Source organism: Phocoena sinus, chromosome 5 (genome assembly GCF_008692025.1).
Source record: "Phocoena sinus isolate mPhoSin1 chromosome 5, mPhoSin1.pri, whole genome shotgun sequence".
Classification (NCBI taxonomy): Eukaryota; Metazoa; Chordata; class Mammalia; order Artiodactyla; family Phocoenidae; genus Phocoena; species Phocoena sinus.
Window position 1 is genome coordinate 118383911 of NC_045767.1, and position 24712 is coordinate 118408622.

At 40.6% G+C, this 24712-nt stretch overlaps 1 protein-coding gene across 2 annotated transcripts in view; it reads right to left on the minus strand.

The window, feature by feature from the left end:
- SCOC (short coiled-coil protein) overlaps positions 1–23681 on the minus strand; it is a 37859-nt gene extending 14178 nt beyond the window's left edge. The window contains exon 1 of one of the 2 annotated variants that reach the window (XM_032631838.1): positions 23535–23681. In XM_032631838.1, coding sequence (XP_032487729.1) covers positions 23535–23604 — 70 coding nt within the window. In that variant the 5' untranslated portion in view covers positions 23605–23681. The remainder of the gene's footprint in view (positions 1–23534) is intronic. The other variant, XM_032631837.1, reaches the window with a different exon arrangement.
- Between the last annotated feature and the right edge of the window lie 1031 nt (positions 23682–24712).

Genomic DNA, 24712 nt, shown 5'->3' on the forward strand with positions numbered 1-24712 from the left:
ATCCATGTGATCTGGAAGCTGCACATATTATAAACCATCTAAATAAAAGCACAAATTAAAATATTCTTCATAGAGAATGGGGAACTCCAAATGGAAAACTATTGTTACAAGACAAAATATTATGTGAGGAAGAAATAATAAAAAAATAGAGAACCTCCAAGGTTGTTTTGATGTTCTAGTCTGATATACTCTCATCAAGCACATAAAAACTTTGAACTTGTTTGCAGTAATTAGAGGGATCTAAACATACTGTGGATATTTTAAAGTGAAATATGCTAAATGGAGGCATTTTGATAACTTTCAAGTGTAACCAGGTGTGTTCCCTCCTACTTTACACTCATTAATTTGCAAAATGTGTTTCATCTCATTCCTAAAAAAAGAACTCACATTTTCCTTTTTACTTATTTTTTTTCCCTTGAAAGGTTATTGAATTCATTGGAGAATGAATGTTGTCCTGAATTTGGTGAGTAAAGAATATTTTCTGCTTGTGGAAACTTGATTTCAAGACTAGACTTAATAGTATGCTCTACTGCTATTTGGAAATTAAGTTGTTTTTGTATACTTTTCTGAAGATTATAATTTCCTGATAATAACCAATAGTTGGCTAATTTGAACAGAATCATTTTCATTCATCTGTTCAATAGAGAAAATGTAAGAAATTACCAGTGTATTTTTAGTGCTTCTCAGATGAAAATTCAGAAGGATTTCAGGGTCTCCATGGAATCAAGCTTTGAACTTCTTGACAAAAAAGAAAATAGTGAGGAATGATTCTGTGCAGTCTTGATGCTTATTTTTCTCTAGACAAAGTATTGTCTAATCAGTGTTTCCCAAGTATTGGTGCTTATAGCTCTGGTTGAACATGATGAATAGTTACGTATTTTATCATAATAGAAAAATATGAATAATACAACTAGCCCTCAGTTTGCAGATGTTGTTGTTTAGAACAAAACTAAGTTCAAAAGTGATGTTTAATTAAATGGTTAATTTAATATGGCAAAAATTGCAATGTTGGTATGCAGATGTCTGGTTTGGAAAACCCTGGTCTGTCAACAGTGCAGTAAACATTGGCTTGAAGAAGAGGAAACCTGGGTTCCAGTTCTGACTCACCCTATATGTGTTCATTCAATTCTTCATATATTTCCTAGTTTAAAAGTTACTTTAGTGTTCCTTAGAGCTAGATGCTGTAGCATATTCAGATATTTGAAATTGACTGTAAGGTTATGGGGGATGAATCACTTTACCATAGACCCCTGTTTCCTCAAATGAGGGACTGGGATAAAGTTAATTCTGCCTCTCTAATATTGTATAAAATAACTGAGGAATTTATCAAGTAACACTACCAGTGAGTTATAGCAGTTGGTTCCCCATATTTAAGAGTCAACCATTGATGCTTTGGTTGTGTCTGACAGTCCAGCCCTTAGCACCGTACCTGACATAACATCTGAGAGCTTTCCTGAGTTAGTTATCTTTGAGCCACTCCATTTTAGCTTTTGTGATTTGGGGTTTCTGTGGTTCTCTACACATGAATCTACCACTATCAATCATTTCAGCTGAGTGCCTGTTACACTAAATTTTTATAAAATAATCTGCTTTAAAATTAAGACTAATCATTGGGCTCTTGGAGCATTAAGGGGATTCTGTTTTAACAAAACAAAATGATTCTTTGAAGGGCCTAGGAGTCCGGGTTGCAAGAAAATAAGATTTCATAAAAAGAATGCACATGAGTTGCTAGCAAGTCTCTAAAATGCTGGGCTGCGGATGGATTTTCTTACTTTTGATACACAAATGTAATCCTCATAGTTTTCTGTTTCCCTGGTAACTGTTTACACTAAATAATCAACTTGGGAGAGTTCCTCTGTCAGGCTGTGTCAGGATTTGGGATTTTACACAGCTCGCAAGCTTACAAGTTAGCCTACTATGAGTTCGTGAATGCTGGGAGAAGACATGAGATGCCTGCGTCAGAGTCCAAGGACTCTGTTACTCACAGCGGCGTGAACTTCATGCTGGTTTGCTTCTGTTTCCCATTTCTCCCAAGCCCCCCATAGATGCCTGCACACGCAGAGGGTTATTGTACAGGGAGGAACGCTGAGCTCAGGGAAGCTATTGCTTTTACGGCAAGTGGAAGCAAGCTTGCTCTTCAACCAGGGGAAGGCATTACTTCATCCCTTAGAGTTGCTCTCTGCAAACACACTCTCCGAAACGGCCTGAATAAAGGTCGGGCAGGTCCTTGTGCTCTTGGCAAACCAGCAAGAACTTGCAGTGACACTCAGGGCCCATGGCAGACTGCCCCTCCCCCAAACCTCTAACCTCTTTAGTTTGTGACAAATTCCTATTTTCCTTCCTCCTTCCTTATACAATTATCTCGAGGGAAATAGGAAAAAATGTCTCATAGAGTGTTGGTGGGATGCCTATCAGTCAAAAAGGAAGAAAACTACACTAGCTGGCTTTGAAGAAACATTAGTATTGATAGAAGTCAATGGCATAATCATAGTAAATACATTTTAAAATAAATCAAGTCATATTTTGTAACATTCCCCCACCCTTTCTTTTTCGCTATTCCAGCAGACTTTGCAACAATCAGAAGGAAGGACAAGGCTGTCTGTAGTTTGTTTGAAAACAAATGGTTAAAATTAATAATTGACAGGATAATTAGTAACACCCATCACAGCAAAAGCAGATCAAGGCTTCCCCAACTTGAAGCAGAGATCCAGCCAGGCTCCCTTTCTTTTCCTTTGCTAATGAGGGCAGAAAACGAGAGAACACCTTGCTGCTAAGGAATAGGGGCTTTGCCCATCCTGCTCAGATATGACCTCTGTGTCTTGTCTAAACGCTGATGACAACTGATTTAAACAGTTCAAGTCCCCTTAAAGCTGTAGAAGAAATAACTCCTCAAGTTATGGAAAGAGCCCAGGACTCCTTGCTACTCATCCTTGATGTGAGTTCTGGAGTTTGAAGTAGGTTTCCTTTATGTACAACATGAAGCAAGTTATAAGTAAATAGGATGTGATTTTCATTTGGGGAGAAAATTGATATGCCCTTCAGAGGCATCCTGGAGTCCATCCTTCTCACAGAAGTTTCTTCAGAGGTGATCTCTATAGATCTTTATGTTTCAGGGCATTAATTTCACTTAGAGCATTGTTTCTCCCCCTTAAAAAGTTTTATGTCAAAATACGTTTTAGTATATTTTCTAACAAGCATCATTGGCCACAACCCAACTCAGCATTTTAACATTTTCTGGTATGTACCTCTGTGGTTTAGTTTTGGATTTGATGTCAAAGGTGTATAGTCTACTCTTAATATCACCTCAGAAAAGTATCATCAGCTTAAAAAAGCCACTGGTTTTGCCATTCTGCAAGTGACCACCTGCAGACGTGGGAATTTAGAGTGCTTGGTGGTCTGTGAGTACTGAGAGTATCGGAATAGAAACCCTCCTATACCCGATTCCTTAGATCCCTTGAAGAAGAGCCAGCTGATCTTCATGAATGCAGCCCAATTGCCAGTACAGTGTCTACATGTGTGTCTGTAAATACTGGTTGAATGAGTGAGTGAATGAATTTTCTGCTTTGGGTCCTTCCTTTTCCTGTCTCATGAAAATCAGACATATCTATGCTGCATTAGAGGATGACACAGTATTTCCACAGTGTCTTTTCACTTCAGAGCTCACATGACTTTCTATCAAATTATCTCACTGCCCCTTAACACATCCCAGTGAGAGGGCAGCAAAGCCAAAGAAGTCATTTTCCTTATGGTCCAAGTGGTGGTTCTTCACACTTACAGAACATTAGGCACACATGAACCATCACCTAGAGTGACAACTGGTGTCACCTCATCATAACTTATGTCTCTGGCAGCTGTCGGGAGATACTCAGAGTACACTAAAAGACACCGTGAACAACACTTAGGGGCCAGAGAGAGGGAACTGCTAGTGACTTCCTGGCATATGTTCTCTTTGAGATGGTACGCTAGTGACCTCTAGTGGCAAAATTGATTCAAGATCAGTTTCTATTGATAATTCACCACAAAAGATTTTTCTTATATCAATCCTGTGTTTTCCATTCATGTAGTAACATTTTCTACTTGTAGAATGACCTTAGTTATGCACAATGACTTATTTGTAGCTGTTCATATCCAAACATTATTTTCTCATTTCATATAATCAACTTTTGAGCTGAAAGAGCTCTCGAAAGGATTTGTTGGTTTTATTTCATTATGTGTGGAAAATGAGACCCAGAGAAACAAAACGACTTGCCTGAAGTCTCACCTCAGGGGTGGGACTAAAAGTCTAGTAAGTCTAAGGCTCTTTTCAAACTTCAGATGACTGCAGCCCAGCTGACATCTGACTGCAACGGCATCAGGGATTCCCAAGGGAAAACTGCCCAGCTAAACCCCCTGAATCACTGAGCCACAGAACAGTGAGCAAACAAAACGGTTGTTGCCTTACAACACTAAGTTTTGGGGTATGTTATACAGCAAGAATAATCAAAACAAAGAATTTATTTAGGAAATTTCTCTGATTCTATACAAAATAATGAAAAATACAAAATAATATACACCTCTCAGGTACTAGTTAATCTTCTATTAATAGTCAAAAACATCAGCTATAATAAATCAAAGAGCTCTCAGTCCAAGTGAATACATATTCTAACTGATAGAAATATAAGTTCTCCTTCCTCCGCTAAACTACCCATTTTAAAGATATTTACATTTTGAGACTATGGACCCAGTAGAGGATATATGTGTTCTGCACCCTATAAAAATCAATGAGTCAGTCTCAGTCAAAAAGTATCATTGGAACTCCTAATGTGTTGCTCACTTAAGAGAGTACAGACAGCTCTCAAAGAATTTATAATCTAGTTGGTAAGACATATCGAACCCACATTAGCTAGAACAACTGTAAAGCAGGGTGGTGCTAAGTATGACAGAACTTCGGAGAGAAGAGAGAGAGTGGGGCTGGATTAGGAGCACATCTGGGGGTAGGGACATGATGGAGAGACCTTCTGACTAGTAGACTTGATATTCTCCCAACTGCAACTATTACAAGAGTTGGCAGTGCTTCTCCCTTCATTTCTTTCTGTATCTCCAATACCTGGCCCATAACAGGGATGCAATATAAACATAGTGAATGAATGGCTGAATGATACGTGTTTGGAGGTAGTAGGAAGTAAGTTGGAAAAAATTAATAAATGAAAGAGTGAATGAATGAATCAGCTGAGGAAAACATGGAAAGCCAAGCAGGAAATTGATCCAGTGGATTCCTAAGGTGGTGAGAGACATGTTTTCTAGAAAGATATATGGAGAACTAAGTATCCAGAGTGAATCGGTAGGAAGACACTACAGGAGGAGGCGTATATAATAACAACAGTAATAGCTAACATTTACTGAGTTCCAACTATCTGTAAGGTGCTGTACTGAGCACTGAACATAAAATAATTCATTCAATCCTTACCATAATCCTATGAGGTAGTTACTATGATTATCTTTACTTTGCACATGAGAAAACTGATATTCCTAGAGGCTAGGTCATATGACTCTATGACTGTTATAAAATTCAGTCGTGAGTGGTAGAGGCAGTGGAAAAGGAGACGAAGGGATATTACCATAAACATTTTTTAAAAAGTAGAAGCAGGATGTGTTAACAGATTAATCAACCATGGAAGATAAAAGTGAAGGAAGGGTCCAAGATGACCATGATTTTTAGTCTCGAGTTCTAGGAAAATGATAGTACCATGTTGCAACTCTGCCACCTGGGTGGGTTACCCTATCAGACACCAGCCCTTTTTCACCCAAGGTTCTGAGAGAGAACTAAGCCCACCTAAGGTATTCATTGCATGAAATAAAATCAATTCTCCCCTTGCATCTAGAAAGGTACTTCTTATGTGGCATCCCTGAGAGAATTGAGAAAGTAGTCACTCAGATCCTTTTCCATGTTCCAAGGTTCTTTTGAGGAAGCCTGGTTGAGAAAGGCTATCATTGTTTAGCAGAAGACTTACTTTTGAAAACTGTATTATTTAGCCTGTTCACCCTTGTCCTTCCCTCAGAAAACAACCTCAAACTGTATAACTTTGACTAAGAAAGTCCTGGTTCCAAAGTTCTAACTTACAGCAAATTCCTAGCTCTGAGCTGCAGCCTATTTGATGGCCAAATCCACTGAATTCTTCTTGAACTCAATAGCTTGAACTGTTAGTTGTTTTGTTTGTTTTGCTTTGGTTTTTCTGTATGTTTTCCTTACAAAGAATTTTCTTGGAAAGATTTTCCCCTTCCACAGTAACTTTGCCTGCTTAAAATGGTGATTCCAGGACCTAGACTTTGTAGGTTGGTGACACTATACCACTGTGTAGAGAGCCCAGAATCTCCCAGACTCTATAGGTCTTTCCTGAAGCACTGAGTGCTTCTCTCACCACTTGGGTTTGATGTGGTTTCCCTGCCTTGTAATCCACTGAGGTTGGGAAGGGCTTACCTCATGGTGACATTTCACTGGAAGAGTCCTATGTGTTGACCAGAACATCTGTAAACCCCTTTAGGTCAGTCACCAAGCGGATGGAAAAAGGTTTCTAAAGCCTCCTAACCATAAGTCGTTCACCTTTTATATCTTTAAATACATAAAGCTTATGGAATTTTCGGGAAGGGATTATTAGGACTGAGGTGGTGACAGAAAAAGAAAATGAATTGCTGTTTCCGGTGGAACAATAAAGAACTGTGGTGGATTTTAGCCAAGTACAGCCCAAAGTTCATATTTTGAGCTTAGTTTTTGCATATTAGCAGTGACAATTTTACAAACTTCAAAAATCATTTGTTTAGTCAAGGGTATTAGTTGTAGAGAATTTTCCCTTGTACATCACAAGTATTTTTACTATATTGATGATATATGTAACATTTATTCCCCCCTTACCAGGTGCCCCACAGTTTTACAAGAACTATTTTATTTAATTCTTACAAAATGTTTAGAAGGTAGGTACTTGGTATCCCCATGCTATGGAAGAGGAAACTAAAGCTTAGAGAGGTTAAATAACTTGCCCAGTGTTACCACAGTTTGCTGAGCCAGGACTTGATTTCAGGGACTTCAACTACAGAGCTTGGAAACTTAATTATTACTCACTGTTGCCTAAGGAAAAGGCATCCTCCATAAATGAATAATAAGGGAAATAACTAGCCTGTGAAGCAATATTTATTTGTGAATGGTTAATAGACTTAGCAGCAATAATTGTAATGTGCAAATTATATGTGCTTAAACCTAAATTTATCTGAGCTGAAGGCTTCCTCTCCATGTACTAAAATTATAAAACTAAAACTTTTCCCCAAAATCATTCAACTCAGACTAGTGAAGTATTGTTTCATCTCCTGGACCAGAGGAGCAAAAAGTGCAAAGGTCAGGCCATGAGATTAGGAAGAAGGAAATAGGAAGAGGACCTTGGACAGCATAGATATGAGGACAGCATAGATGGGAAGGAGGGAAGGTAGAAAAGAGGGAGGTAGAACAAGGCAGGGAGGGGAGAAACAAGACCAGAGATGTCAGTTGAGAGGGAGAAAAGTCAAGGTAAATACTAAGAACAGAGTGGATTTTAAAATTTGTGGAGGGAATAAGGAAGATGTGAGAAAAAAGAGAAGGCATGAGGTGCAACAAATTAAAGATGCTACGATGAATCAGCCTCTATTAGAATGTTGAAAATGAGACCGAATATGATGGTGTTTTCCTTAAAACAAACATAGGAGGAAGAGTTACAATAAGTAGTCTAGTGAAATGACAGAGACAGTTCTGCTCTGTATCTTGACCATTTTGTCAACATGGCCCATCTGGTATGTGGAAGTTAAGATCATAACCCTAACATGAATCCTGAATTTGAGGTCCATGTGGAAATAGCAGTGTTTGGCTTATAAACATCCCATCTTCTGAGAGGAATTAAGGTTAACAACTTTGGGGAGCCCAGACACATGGTAATAGGAACACGTGCTGTCTACACCCACCATCCACGTGGTGGCCATTCATTGCAGGGGAAGCACCGCTTGAGGCTCAAACCAGACACACTGAAGTGACAGCCTGAACTGAGAACCTGGTACATAGTAGTCTCTCATTAAATATTTGTTGAGTGGATGAATGGACAAAAGAATGTGCAACTTTTCCTTGTTGGTCATTCTTTCCTATCTCTCTTTTGGAGACTAATTTATAAGAGAAGAAGAAATCAAGTGAGTGTAAGTGAGAATTTTAATAACTCAAGGCAGTAGGAAGAGAATCCATATATGCTTGATTAAAATACTACATATAAAAGATTTCAAGATAGTAGGTAGCTCTTCCTCTTCTCCTTCTTTAAGGGCACGCTGAGGATTTTTAACCCACTCAATAAATTAGGAAACCATGAGTCTATTCTGATTTACATACATACATACATAATAGTCTGATGTGAAATGGAATATTTACATAGTTTCACAATATCTCCCACCCCCCAAATACTTGCTTATTATTAAAAGAAAAAGGAGTAAGTTACCACCATAACCAAGGGGGCAAAGTGAACCTCACTAGTAAAGGGATAAATAGAAATTATGTACCACCTGATAGGGTGCAATGAGAAGAACACAGCATCACTTCTGATATTCTTGCCAAGTGTATCAATATTGAGGACCCTTTTATAAACTAACTGCTCTATAATCTTTAAAAGTATCAAGGTTACAAAAGTAAAGATTGAGGAATTGTTCCAGATTGAAGGAGGCTAAATCGACATGACAACTAAATGCAATGTATGATTCTAGCTGGGTGCCTTTTCTGTCACGGATATTATCAAGACAACTGGTGAGCCTTAAATGCACTTTGAAGATGAGGTGACAGTAATGTATGAATGTCATTTTCCTGACTTTGTTGGTTGTATCATGATTATGAAGGAGATTGTCCTTGTTCATAGGAAGTGCGCACTAAAGTGTCTGGAGGTGATGGGGCATTGAGTTGGCAACTTACTCTCAAATAATTCAGGAAGAAAGGATCCTTCTTCACATGCTTGCAAGTTTTTGGCACTTGAGATTGTTTCAAAATAAAACTTAAACAAATAAGATATGACTATGCTGAAGTGTGGCATTTACAATTTAATGTCTTATCTCCCCTTCTCCCCACCCTCTGTGCCTGGTGTGTCCTATAGCCAAATCTACCACTTTCTACATTTTATTTTCCTAATACAACTTTTTGCATGCATCACTAAAAATGCAAAAGGCAGTAGTGATGTTTTGATAGGTGTCCTTAATCCTAGCACTGGTATTTTCACATGCTTCTCAAAATCAGCTCTCATGTTAGGATTAATATCTTTCTTCTGTATATCAGAAAAACCTCTGTTAATCTTATCTTTAAGAAAAAAATTATTGTATAAATAGAACATGAAAATGTAATAACATAATCCCTACACATTAGTAAATACATTTTCCCAAGTTCTCGTCCCATCCTAGTCCATATACATAAATTACTTTTACATGGTTGTAATCACAACATAGGTACAATTTTATATTCTACCTTTCTTGTCTGAGCATACTCCAATATTGTTAGAGAGCCTCTGGGGCTCTTCTTGCCCTCTGAATCTATGATTACATTTTTGAAACAGTGACCTCATAACATAACTAAGGGACCATATTACATTGTTCAATGTCTGCAAAGCACCTTATTGCTTCCACCTTGTCAGTATAATGCAGTTATGCCATCTGGTAATTGCTGTCCTGATGCACTGTCATTTGATGAAGGCTTTGAAGTCACTCAGACCTGGGCTGCTATCCCAGCTCTGCTTCATACAAGTTCTTAAACCTTTCTGAGCCCCAGTCTTCAATCTCAAAAACAGGGATAATAATGTCTGTCACATGCTATTTGTGAGGATTAAATGAGATAATGAATGTGAAGTTCTGAGCACAGCACCTGGGACGTATTAAGTTCTCAATAAATGTTATTAACATTTATCTAAGAGACACATGACTAGTTAATAGAATGTGGGCTCACTCCAAATACTTAATTTTGTGACTCTCTTAGTTTTATTTGTGATGAATGTGGGTTATTTTTTAGATGGTATCAAATATCCAAAGAGTTCACCAGGATTTCTAAAGAAACCAACTGGTTTTCCTAATTGTCTCCAGAATTGAGAACCTATAGGAAAATTAGAGTGACAGGTGACTAATCATCTTTCTTCAATGTCTGCTTTAGATTACCTGTCTCCCACACCCCAAAACAAAAGGTTGGCAAAAAAGAATCCCTTAAAAATGTAATCATTGGAACATGACAGAAATATTAAACATACAGTTTGCTTTTCAAAAATGACCAGTTAGCTGTGAACTTGCCTAATTCCTTTTACAGTCAAATGATTACATACTATGGAAAATGGATAATGTCCCAACTTACAAAATGGACCAATAAAGGAGATACTGTTTGTGTTAGCAGGAAATATTCTACAAGTACTATTCTTTGAGAAATTCCTTGAAACATAGGCTCTCCCTGGGCAATTGTGTGTTTGACGATCACTAAGTATTTCACAGAGAGAACTGGCTGAAAATGTTAGTGTCTAGGGGCCAACCATCATTGCTAACTGTGACTGGCTCAAATTATATATCAACTGTGTTTTCTGGGGTTTTTTAAACATCTTTATTGGAGTATAACTGCTTTACAATTGTGTGTTAGTTTCTGCTTTATAACAAAGTGAATCAGCTATACATATACATATATCCCCATATCTCCTCCCTCTTCATCTCCCTCTCACCCTCCCTATCCCACCCCTCTAGCTGGTCACAAAGCACCTAGCTGATCTCCCTGTGCTATGCGGTTGCTTCCCACTAGCTATCTATTTTACATTTAGTAGTGTATATATGTCCATGCCACTCTCTCACTTCGTCCCAGCTTATCCTTCCCCCTTCCCGTGTCCTCAAGTCCATTCTCAACTACGTTGTATTTACAGAAATTCTGTTTTTACACTATTTTAAAGCAGAAGGGACAGGAATCCCCTGTACATTGAGGAACACTGTCATAGCACAAAGAAGCTCAAGCCATTTAAAATTCTAAAATTAAAAAGGATAAGAAACAGTGTTGAAAAAACATCTTCTAGATACTTTTATAAACAAAGCTTTCTAAATAGTTATCATGACCTTAGAGAAACCCACTAACCTTTTCACCAAGAATGCAAATGAAAGCAAAATATTCACATAGATGAAGGAATAATAGTTGTCTTTTGTCTGCTTGGAAAAGGTAGTGAAGATTCTCAGGAGGGATAAGAAAGGACGAATGTGTTTTAAAATGCAAGCTTTTTCCACTTTTACTCGTGTCATGCTACCAGCGAGGAGAGAACCAAGGCATGTGCACAGCCAAGTAGTCTGAGCCAAAGTCATTAAGCTGACAATGAAACGTGTGTGTGGAGAAACAAGGGAGCAATGATTAAATGGGGAAGAAAGCCAGTAAGGGCTGAAAAGGGGTGACTGTTGGCTGTGTGCATCCCAGGGAGGCTGGTGGAGGGAAGATTCAGGTCGCTCTAACAAAAAGTTGGCAAGGAACAAACACATGAAAAGATGCTCAACATCACTAATCATTAGAGAAATGCAAATCAAAACTACAATGAGGTATCACCTCACACTGGTCAGAATGGCCATCATCAAAAAATCTACAAACGATAAATGTGGGAGAGAGTGTGGAGAAAAGGGAACCCTCTTGCACTGTTGGTGGGAATGTAAATTTATACAACCACTATGGAGAACAATATGGAGGTTCCTTAAAAAACTAAAAAGAGAACTACCATATGACCCAGCAATCCCAGTACTGGGCATATAACCCTGAGAAAACCATAATTCAAAAAGAGTCATGTACCACAATGTTCACTGCAGCTCTATTTACAATAGCCGGCCATGGAAGCAACCTAAGTGTCCATCAACAGATGAATGGATAAAGAAGATGTGGCACATATATACAATGGAATATTACTCAGCCATAAAAATAAATGAAATTGAGTTATTTGTAGTTTGGTGGATGGACCTAGAGTCTGTCATACAGAGTGAAGTAAGTCAGAAAGAGAAAAACAAATACTGTATGCTAACACATATATATGAATCTAAAAAAATGGTATTGATGAACCTAGTGGCAGGGCAGGAATAAAGATGCAGACATAGAGAACAGACTTGAGGACACAGTGGGGGAAGAGGAAGCTGGGACGAAGTGAGAGAGTAGTATTGACATGTATACACTACCAAATGTAAAACAGACAGCTAGTGGGAAGATGCTGCATAGCACAGGGAGATCAGCTCTGTGCTTTGTGACCACCTAGAGGGGTGGGAGGGAGGCTCAAGAGGGAGGGGATATGGGGATATATGTATACATATAGCTGATTCACTTGGTTGTGCAGCAGAAACTAACACAACATTGTAAAGCAATTTTACTCCAATAAAGATGTAAAAAAAAGCTGGCAAGGGAGGCTCACTATTCTCCTGGCCATTCCTGGGGGCTGCCACTGAGTCCCTTCCCTTTCCAATGTCAAATTCAAGGATTGAAAATGAAGGTTAAAGCCTATCCGTGAAAGCAAAACATGTCTTTCTGAAACAGCTTTTACAACAACTCTGATTCTGTGATTGGAGTACATATTGCTTCCTGTAGGGTCACTGAGAGCTTTTGAATCACTTAAACATCATTCCTAGGGTTGAGGAGCACAGCTGAAGCTGGTTCCTCCAGTCTGCCCTGCTCTTTAAGCATCACCCTCCTTCTCTCTACACTCCAGATTCTGTCTGAAGGCTCAAAGAGAACCTTCAAAGGATCTCTCAGGGGAACCCCAAGCGTCTAAGGAAACCAGGCTCTGACCCTCAAATTCGGAACAAGTCAGGCAGGCTGGAGGCCTGTGAGGGGAAATGTGTCCAAAGTGGATCCAATCCAATTGGAGCCTTTTTGAAATGAAGGTCCCCATGATGGAAAATAGCCCCCTGGCTCCCTTCTTGACAGGAAAAAGACGTGGGGAAGGTCAGCATCTCATTAGCTCATGAGCTCAGGTAAATCAAATTCACCCTTGATCTTTTGAATCTCCTCTGGATTTTTCTCTAGGAAAAAAAATTAGCACAATTATGAAGGCTTTCATATAAATTTAACGTAAAACATTCTTACTCCCTTTTTTGTTGTTGTTAATCTAATAAAGAAAAAACACATTACTGACACAAGGCGATTGATGGATGGTTTTGTCTTTTAAGGGAAGAGTCAAAATATTAATACCTACGTATTGATGAGAAAATTAGAGAACAATCTAGATTACTGAGAATATTTAGATGCTGCCGTAACATTCTGTTTCTTAAGTTTGTTTATTAAAACTAGTTTTTGCATTATGCTAGATTGTTTTATTTCAGTTAAGTGGATTTCTTCTGATGGAAGATTTTTTTTCGCAGAAAGCACTTACAATTTCTAGCGATACATTAGTGACCCCAGAGTCATAGCACTCTCAGAAGCTACTGAGAAGCAGAGTTAATCTCCTTTTTCTTATTGAATCTCTTCTGCTAAGTCTCAAAGGCATTTTGCTGGGCCAGGGGAGGTATTCCCAATGCCACTGTCCATATTATCTTCAGCTTACAGGAAGAGATATTTCACTTGGCCAATGACATTATGTATACTTATATGGATCCCAAATGCCAATTAAGATTTGCTGAAAAAAAAAAAAAAAAAAAAGATTTGCTGAAACTTTCTGCCATTGCTGGTGCAATGAACACCCTTGTTCAAGCCACTAAAAACAAAAACACTTGTACCATTCTAGAGGTGATCTCTTTTGGCATCTCTAAGTATGTCTGAATAATCTTTTAAATTAATATTCATGGCCAAATTCATTGGAGGGTGTAAACTGAGGTGAAGCAGGGAGCGCTTCACTGTTCCTGACCAGCACATGCGACCAACCCTCACCTCATCCTTGTGTACTTATTGAAGGATGCCTCCACTCCAGGAGTCATCAGCACCATATCCTCCCGTGAGGTCCAGGGTAACGCAGTCAAGCCCTTACCAGCAGTGCAGGGGACGCTGGAGCGTGGTGCTGGCTGCAAACACTGGCTCCATTCACCATCAGAAAAGAAAAGCCTGCTCCCTTTTTTCGGACAAGACTCCTGCTATGACTCACTGTGTCTCCCAGCTGGGTAGCCACGAGTATGTTTCCTTCTTTAGCCCATATTATAATGGAGGGTGAGATGAAAAGGAATACAGGCCCTTGATACCTTGGAGTGCTAACTAATGCAGGGCGTCGTGTCTGATCTGCTGCTTGGCTGAGGGGATGGCAGATGGCCTTCTGAAAGCTTTTCAAACCCAGACCGCTTTCAGCGGGGCACGAGGGGGGTATTGTTACATTTTCCAAACAGTGGTAGGAAGAGGTACCAAATAAAAGCACACGACAATTGTGCCACTTCTCCAGGAAGCTTATTACCACCTTACAATGAGGGCTAATTGGGATGCCAAAAACAGATGCAGAAGCAGCTTTGACTATTATCCAGGAGAGATTTTAGAGAGCAGAGTCAGGAAGGAGGCTGAGGCATAAAGGAGGACAGTGGTGGGAAGAATGTTGGCAGGGAAGAGGTGAGGGCCAGGATGAAGAGGAAAAAGAGGAGCTATCTTATTTGTATCAGAAGAGAATCATGCTCTTGTTTAAAGGGTTTGTTCGTATCCACCCCCCGCCCCCTTCTACCACAAGCCTCTTTATCAGGAAGACATCAGCAGTCCCGCTTACAGAGCAGCATCCACAGGGCGGTGCCGTTACCATGACAAATCTTGGAGCCTTTTAAGAAACTTGTGTGTGATCTCTTTGAAGTGGGCAAAGGAGGAACTAAAATGTACTGAATACTTACTGTAGGCCAGGCTGGTTCAGGAAGCCTCCTTTATTATTTCATTTAATCTTCAAAACAATTCAGAGACATACTCTTATGATCATTTCATGACCTAGGAAACTGAGGCTCAGGGATGTTACATAACTCGCTAAAAGTCCAACAGACTCAAGTCCAGGAATTTCTGACTCCAAAGTTCAAGCCCTTTCTTCCACACTACTCTGAGCCAATTCTCCAAATAGCCAGGTCCTGTCTACTACCTGGCAAGTGATAGTAGGTGCTCAATAAATGTTTTCTGAAAGCAAAACTAAATGACCCAGAAGTGGAGATAGGAAAGAAACTCTTAAAACTAGAAATGATTTAGGAAAGCTGACCTTAGGAGTCTATTCTCAGCTAGGGGCCCTCATCCCAGTGTACACACAAACTCAATCAGAATTATTTGGCCAAAATGTTTTGAGTGTCTATTAGGTGCCAGACATTGGATTAGGTGCCAGAAGTACAGACATTTTAAAACCCAGGTTCCATCTTCCAGCAGCTCACAGTCTGTTGGTGGAAGGAACCCATATACATACAAGTATAATATGCTGTGAAAAAATATAGGTAGAGATAAGCTTGGCATTCTGAGAAAGGAGAAAGGAAACCTTACTCAGCCTGGGAAGGTCAAGGAAGGCTTCCTGGAGGAGGTGATGCCTGGATGGGTTCTTAAAGGATGAATAGGAATTAGCCAGGCAAGAAAGGGTGAGTTTTGTTATTCCAGGCAAAGAGAGCAGTATGAGCAAAGTCCAGAGGCATGAAATAGACAGCATGTGCATAGAACATTAAGTGTTTCCTACTGAGCCCAAACTTTGTGGCAGGAAATGACACTGAAGAGATAGGTAGAGCCAGGAAGAGGGAGACTTTAAATGCCACGTTAAGTGTCTTGGACTTCAGCCAGCAGGGGATGCAAGGCATCGATCGATCTCTGCAGGGAGAGGGAGTGATAAAGGCAGTGTGGAGGAGAGATGTGAAGGGATAGAAATTGAAATAGGAAGAACAGTTGGGCAGTTGATGCTGTGGTTTATGTGGGAGATGATGAGGGCCTGATCAGGGAAGTGGTGATAAGATTGGAGAAGGCCAGATTAATTTGAGAAACATTTTCAAGGTCAAGTCAACAGGAATCAGTGCTTTGATTGGGTTGTGAGAAATGATAATGGGACGACATGTGAATTTCTCGCTTTAGGAGCTGGGTAGATGATGCGGCCATTCATTAAAATTATGAATCATACGTGGGAGCAGATTATGGGGTTCCCAAGGGGTAAGATGAGTTCATTTGACACCTGGGACATATCTAGGTTCTAGCAAGCAGTTGGATTATGAATCAGAAACTAAGAAGAGAGATAAAGACAAACGATAAAGATTTGAGAACAGAAGTCTGAAAATACCTTCTTCTGCAGTCATATCTGACCTGCAGATGTGTTTTGTTTGGACTTCCATGATATTGTTTTTAAAATTAGGATTAGGTGGAAAACAGGGAAGAATCAGGAAGTTGCACCAAAAAAACCCCTGTATTTTTGGTGTCTCTTGAAAACTGTGCTTTTTTGCATTTCCATTCTTTCATGACAGCAGTCAGCTAGAAGTGGGAAGCAGCTTGGCTCTCTGAGCAGGGCACATGCTCTTCAGGAGCCTCAGTCCTCACCTGGCTGGGCCCCTGGCCCAGAGGCTCAGCGTTGGTTGCTATCTCATCATCACAATTGCTGTTGCCTTGCTTACAGTAGAGTTAAAAGAAAAGTAAACTTTTCTTGTTCTCTTAATCAAAAGTAGCAAAAGAAATCTAGTCCAAGAGGACTGTGTGTTTCAAAGAAAATGATGTTGTGAAATTAATAATGTTCCCATATATTTGATGTGCAAACCAACCATGTCCTTGTTGAAAGAATTAAACTTGAAACATCACTGTGAAATAAACCATATTAAGAGTAATATCTGCTACATGTAAAAGATACATGATGACTTTCCATTTGTTTGTATCTTCTTTAGTTTCTTTCATCATTGTTTTGTAATTTTCATACCACCCAAAGTCTTTACTATTGTTAAATTGTCCATACCACCCAAAGCAGTCTACACACTCAGGGCAGTTCCTATCAAAATCCCAATGGCATTTTTTACAGAAATAGAAAAAACAATTCTAAAGGTAATATGAAACCACAAAAGCCCCCAAATAACCAAAAAAAACCTGAGAGAAAAAAAGAACAAAGGTAGAGGCATCACACTTCGTGATTTCAGAGTAATAAAAATATATTACAGAGGTGGACCTTCAAGATGGCAGAGGAGTAAGACGTGGAGATCACCTTCCTCCCCACAAATACATCAGAAATACATCTACATGTGGAACAACTCCTACAGAACACCTACTGAACGCTGGCAGAAGAACTCAGACTTCCCAAAAGGCAAGAAACTCCCCACGTACCTGAGTAGGGCAAAAGAAAAAAGAAAAAACAGAGACAAAAGAATGGGCACGGAACCTGCACCTCAGGGAGGGAGCTGTGAAGGAGGAAAAGTTTCCACACACTAGGAAGCCCCTTAGCGGGCAGAGACTGCAGGTGGCGGAGTGGGGATGCTTCGGAGCCACGGAGGAGAGCACAGCAACAGGGGTGCGGAGGGCAAAGCAGAGAGATTCCCACACAGAGGATCAGTGCTGACCAGCACTCACCAGCCCGAGAGGCTTGTCTGCTCACCCACCGGGGCGGGCCAGGGCTGGGAGCTGAGGCTTGGGCTTCGGAGGTCGGACCCCAGGGAGAGGACTGGGGTTGGCTGCGTGAACACAGCCTGAACGGGTTAGTGCACCACAGCTAGTGGAAGGGAGTCCAGAAAAAAGTCTGGACCTGCCTAAGAGACAAGAGTCCATTATTTTGGGGTGCACGAGGAGAGGAGATTCAGAGCACCTCCTAAACGAGCTCCAGAGATGGGCATGAGCTGCGGCTATCAGTGAGGACACCAGAAATGGGTATGAGACACTAAGGCTGCTGCTGCCGCCACCAAGAAGCCTGTGTGTAAACACAGGTCACTGTCCACACCTCCCCTCCTGGGAGCCTGTGCAGCCCACCACTGCCAGGGTCCCATGATCCAGGGACAACTTCCCCAGGAGAATGCACGGCACGCCTCAGGCTACTACAATGTCACACCGGCCTCTGTCAGCACAGGCTCGCCCCACATTCGTATTATAACTACTGTACCCCTCCCTGCCCCCGGCATGAGTGAGCCAGAGCCCCCTAATCAGCCACTGCTTTAAACCTGTCCTGTCTGGGTAGGAACAGAAGCATGAGGGTGACCTACACGCAGAGGTGGGGCCAACTCCAAAGCTGAACCCCAGGAGCTGTGGGAACAAAGAAGAGAAAGGGAAATTCCTCCCAGCAGCCTCAGAAGCAGTGGAGTAAATCCCCACAATCAACTTGAGGTACCCTGCATCTGTGGAATACCTGAATAGACAATGAATCAACCCAAAATTGAGGCAGTGGATTTTGGGAGCAACTGTAGACTTGGGGTTTGCTGTCTGCGACTGACTTGTTTCTGACTTTTATGTTTATCTTAGTATAGTTTTAGTGCTTGTTATCATTGGTGGATTTGTTTATTGGTTTGGTTGCAATCTTCTTTTTCTTTATTACTTTTTAATTTTAATTTAAAATTTTAATTATTTTATTTTATATTATTTATTTATTAAAATTCTCTCTTTCTTTCTTTCTTTCTTTTCTCCCTTTTCTTCTAAGCCATGTGGCTGACAGGGTTTGGTGCTCTGGCCTGGTGTCAGGCCTGAGCCTCTGAGGTGGGAGAGCCGAGTTCAGGACATTGGTCTACCAGAGACCTCCCAGCCCCACGTCATATCAATTGGCAAGACCTCTCCCAGAGATCTCAGTCTAAACGCTAAGACCCAGCTCTACCCAATGGCCAGCAAGCTCCAGTGCTGGACACCCCATGCCAAACAACTAGCAAGACAGGAACACAACTCCACCTATTAGCAGACAGGCTGCCTAAAATCATACTAAGTTCAAAGACACCCCAAAACACACCACCAGACATGGTCCTGCCCACCAGAAAGACAAGATCCAGTCTCATCCACCAGAACACAGGCACTAGTGCCCTCCACCAGGAAGCCTACACAAGCTACTGAACCAACCTTACACGCTGGGGCTGGGGACACACACCAAAAACAATGGGAACTATAAAACTGCAGCCTGTGGAAAGGAGACCCCAAACACAGCAAGTTAAGCAAAATGAGAAGACAGAGAAATACACAGAGATGAAGGAGCAAGGTAAAAACCAACCAATGCTATGAGACTAGATATCAATTAAAGGAAAAAATCTGTAAAAAATACAAACACATGGAGGCTAAACAATACACTACTAAATAACCAAGAGATCACTGAAGAAATCAAAGAGGAAATCAAAAAATACCTAGAAACAAATGACAATGAAAACACGACAACCCAAAGCCTGTGGGATGCAGACAAAGCAGTTCTAAGAGGGAAGTTTATAGCAATACAATCCTACCTTAAGAAACAAGAAACATCTCAAATAAACAACCTAACCTTACATCTAAAGCAATTAGAGAAAGAAGAACCAAAAAACCCCAAAGTTAGCAGAAGGAGAGAAGTCATAAAGATTAGATCAGAAATAAATGAAAAAGAAATGAATGAAATGATAGCAAAGATCAATAAAACAAAGCTCGTTCTTTGAGAAGATAAAGTTGATAAACCATTAGCCAGACTCATCAAGAAAAAAAAGGAGGAAGACTCAAATCAATAGAATTAGAAATGAAAAAGGAGAAGTAACAACTGACACTACAGAAATACAAAGGATCATGAGCGACTACTACAAGCAACTATATGCCAATAAAATGGACAACCGGGAAGAAATGGACAAATTCTTAGAAATGCACAACCTTCAGAGACTGAACCAGGAAGAAATAGAAAATATGAACAGACCAATCACAAGCCCTGAAATTGAAACTGTGATTAAAAATCTTCCAACAAACAAAAGCCCAGGACCAGATGGCTTCACAGGTGAATTGTATCAAACATTTAGAGGAGAGAAAACACCGATCCTTCTCAAACTCTTCCAAAATATAGCAGAGGGAGGACCACTCCCAAACTGATTCTATGAGGCCACCATCACCCTGATACCAAAACCAGACAAAGATGTCACAAAGAAAGAAAACTACAGGCCAATATCACTGATGAACATAGATGCAAAAATCCTCAACAAAATACTAGCAAACAGAATTCAACAGCACATTAAAAGGATCATACACCACGATGAAGTGGGGTTTATGCCAGGAGTGCAAAGATTCTTCAATATATGCAAATCAATCAGTGTGATACACCATATTAACAAACTGAAGGAGAAAAACCATATGATCATCTCAATAGATGCAGACGAACCTTTCAACAAAATTCAACACCCATTTATGATAAAAACCCTCCAGAAAGTAGGCATAGAGGGAACTTACCTCAACATAATAAAGGCCATAAATGACAAACCCACAGCCAACATCATCCTCAATGGTGAAAAACTGAAACCATTTCCACTAAGATCAGGAGCAAGACAAGATTGCCCACTCTCACCACTATTATTCAACATAGTTTTGGAAGTTTTAGCCACAACAATCAGAGAAGAAAAAGGAATCCAAATCAGAAAAGAAGAAGTAAAACTGTCACTGTTTGCAGATGACATGATACTCTACATAGAGAATCCTAAAGAGGCTACCAGAAAACTACTAGAGTTAATCAATGAATTTGGTAAAGTAGCAGCATACAAAATTAATGCACAGGGCTTCCCTGGTGGCACAGTGGTTGAGAGTCCGCCTGCTGATGCAGGGGACATGGGTTCATGCCCTGGTCCAGAAAGATCCCACATGCCATGGAGCAGCTGGGCCCGTGAGCCATGGCCACTGAGCCTGCGTGTCCAGAGCCTGTGCTCCGCAATGGGAGAGGCCACAGCAGCGAGAGGTGCGCGTACCGCAAAAAAAAAAAAAAAAAAAAAAAGATACATGATGGAGAAACCTAATAAACTGAAATGAGCATAGAAATTTCAATGGTTTGTTTTGGAAACTGAATGAAATAAACAATGATATACCATTGTCTCTTTCCCACAAATACACTGCTTGGCCCTAAATGTGTTTGAATTTACAAGCTGTTTTAGAGTCACTGGTATATAGTGTGGAACCAGAGAGAGAAGGAAAGCAGGCCAAGGGCAGAATCTTGGGGAAAGACTTGTAGGAAAGAGTTCCCAAAGGAGCCTGAGAATGATGAGGAGAGGTTAAAGGAGAACCTGAGAACTGTGGTAGCATCAAAGCCAGGGGATCAGAAAGACAGGAAGGAAGGACAGAGCAATACTATCAGATGTCTTTGTCCTGAACTGTGTGTCTGTCACCCAGAAGGGAGGCCAGTGCAACAACCGTACAGCTTAGACCGGAGATTCCCAAACTACCTTGGTTCACGGTGCCCTTCATTTTAAGTTATTTTTTTACAGTTCTCCAAGGCCAAGAGAAATACCAAACAGTTCCACAAATTAAGTATTCAGGTCCAAACATCTTAATAAGTATTTGTGGCCTTAAAACTTAGTAATCATTTGAAAAAAAAAACACTACACCTAAGCTTAAAGAAATTTCAATTTCTTTAAAACTTCACTCTTAAGTTTTCCTTCTTAACAGCAGGAAACTCAGCATGGAAATAGATGTTATTGAAGGAAATGTAGGTCAATCTAATGTGAAATTGTGAACAAGCTGCATTTGTTTCATCATAATTTGTCTTCCCATTTTTATTTATCAAAGACCAAGAACCTCTTATTAACAAGAGCATACCAGTACTGCCACATCAAATTGATACACTTATCTCCAAAAGCCAAAGAACATGGGGTTTCAGTTCTTTCCTGCTACAAGTACCTGAGCAATTTCTATGTGCCGTCTTGGAAAGCTGAAGCAGCACGAATCAGAGCTAGTGCCTCAGCCCACTGCTGGTTACCACGCTGGACCATCACTGAAGGCCCCTGGTGCCCCAAGATTCTGTGACTCGTCTGCCCAGGGATGAGGAGGTCTTGAGGGCGAGCAAGGAGCCTTCAAAGCCCTCCCTCGGCTGCGACAGCTCACCACCAACCCAGGCATCCTGCTTACCCCGTCCCAGTTTATCACTTTATTCCGCGCCTACGCCTACTGTCGGCCTCACATTCGGTTAGCTAACAACTTCGACGGTGTCCCTCTCCAAACTGTTGACAACCTTGGATTAGACGCCTGACTTCAAATCCCCGCCCTCCTCTGCTTTTGTGGGCCCTGGAAGCGCGAGGGCGGCAGAGGATGAGACGCGGAGGGTTAGGGATGAGGCGGTGCCGAGGACTGGATGAAAGTCATGTTTCACAAAGGCTTCTTCTCAGCCTCAGCGAGCATCAGCTTTCAGACCCAGCCCACGTCACAAGGGAGAAAGAATCCTGGGCGGGGGCGTCTTCGGAGCAAGCCAGCGCCCCGTAGGAACCGCACGCGCCCACGGCATATAGGACTCCCCACGCGCACGCTCAGAGCTCATCGTGTCTTCCACGAGCTAAGGAGCAGGTTTTCCCAGGTCTTTGTTTCCTTCGCTGCCATCTGCAGCTCTGTCGTTTTTCTAAAACGCCCTGATGGGAGCATGTGAAGGCCAGCGGTATCCCACTTCTTCAACAGCCCGGGGACCTTGTACTTTTCCTCGCGTCGTAAAGGCTGAAAATGCACCTGTTTGATTTTCAAAGCCCCCAGCATGTTTATGCGGTGCCAGGAGGCCAAGCTTAGCTCTGGCTGGCTGGCAGTTCGGCTAATTGGCCACACTTTAGAAAGAGGCTTTTTGAATCTGAGCATTTAGGGAGAAAGTGGAGAAGCGTGGCTGTATGAAAGCAATTGATGTTAAATATTCATGTTCTGCTCTGTTAATCAGAATCAGTAACCCCCATTGCTTAGCTGCAGTCTTGCTGGCTTCTATGACTGTGCTAAGGGAACTTGGATACAAAACAACGTCACCAACCCCCCCCCACACACACACACGACGTAGTTGCTTATAGGTTTGAAGTGTTTCTAGTTAACATTGTGCCACTCAGCAGTGTCTGTTTTCTCTCGGATGTTGAATGAGCCATAGTTACCCCTTCCATCAGCGTTTTAGAACCACTGCTCCCCTCTTTTTCCTTCTCTTGTGTGGAATTCAGCAAACTTTGTCCTTGCTTAAAAACCGGACATTTTCTGCAGTAATTTTTAAAGCGAATTGCAGTGTATTCTAGTTCATTTTTCAGAAATGGTAAAATTATTTCACGAAATAGAGAAGTAGTGGACTATAATTGAACAAACTGGAGTAATAATATCCTAGGTTGTTTTAGGTCTTCTCTCATCACTGACTTCATATTGGCAAACTGGTGCTAAGTAATATAAATGGGGCGTCTGTACTTTATATATATAACATACACTTTACATATGTTGAGGTCATGTTTCCTGAGCTCTTAGGAAATAAACATTTTATATTTTTATTTGTCAACTGATTTTTTAAAGTATGTGTAATTCAACCACAAGAACCTTTAAAATAATCACTTAATTTTAAAGGAAAAAGAAAAATAGCTCTTAATTAAACATTTTTTTGGTTTTATTTTTGTAGCTATATTTTTTCAAGTTTTCTACAATGACTATGTTTTACCATTATAATAAAAACAATAAAAACTATAGTTTTAAAAAACAGCTGAGCAGTTGCTGAATTTTATGTTTCAGAATTCATCAGGTTCTTCCTTACCTGTGTCGTCTGCAAGAGAAATGTTGGTGAAAGTACGATCCTCCTCTTCCTCTTGGCTGGACCCGTCCATCTTGTTCACTTTTCAGGCCTGTTAGTGAGAAAAATGGGGGCAGGGGGAACGGCAGTTCTCTCATGTGATCGCCCTTGTTAAATAATTAATAAACGAGCGCCCACGTAGGTGCTATCTGATCCTTGCACAAGCCACCCTCTTCCTGCTTTCCACCTGAGGAGTTCTTAGTGCGTGTTGTGGACCTAACCGGAAATGATTAGAGACCCAAGTTAAAGAGTTACAAACCTTTACCTGAAGCAGTTGAGTTGGCACTCCTGCTGTACTCTGGCTAGATGTCAAACCTCGCCTTCAATCCAGTATCAGTTTCCTTAGACTGAATTGTCCAAGAACATTGTCCCAAAAGCCCTGGAATGAGGTTGGGGGGAGAAATTGAGTTTTATGTGATTAACAAATCTTTTGGACACCTACAATAAAATTCTAAGGGATTTGGGTCAGTGACCTAGCACATGACTTGGTCACAGAGCCTCAATTTCCTATCCTGTATCACAATGTCTTCTGTAAGGATTAATAATGACTCCAAACAATCAGGCATATGTGAGGGAATAAGATTCTCTATGTATTAAGCTCATCAGTGCTCTCTCATATTATTGTATATTACTCCATGAAATCTCATTAAAATGACAAGATCTCCCTTCTCTATTTCTGGAGGAGCCAAAGGGGAGAGATGTTGGGCTTGCCAGCCCTTAGGCCAAAGACCCTTTGCTAGAGGAGGAAATTTTCTTGTACAGCTGTTTTTCTTTGCCCCTAGTCCCCCTCGATATACATAAACAAACCCAAAACTTTAAAAAAATTTTACATCATCACTCTTTGGGGGAAAAAATCAGCCAAATTTGATGAAGAATTTTAAGCAGGTATTAAAATTGAGCTACTACATGCTATATTTTGCCCTAAGTGCTTTGATACATAGGCTTTTTTTTATTCATCTGAGTTCATTATTGCTATATCAAGCAAAATGGATGTAAGCTGTTGGAAATCCTAATGTTAAAAATTAAATTTCACTAGAATTCCCCCTAATTTTCCAATTCCATCCTACACATATTATGTGCCTATTTGATACAAGCTGGGGACTTTGGAGGGCTCAAAGTAAGAAATAGCTATTGCTGTTAAT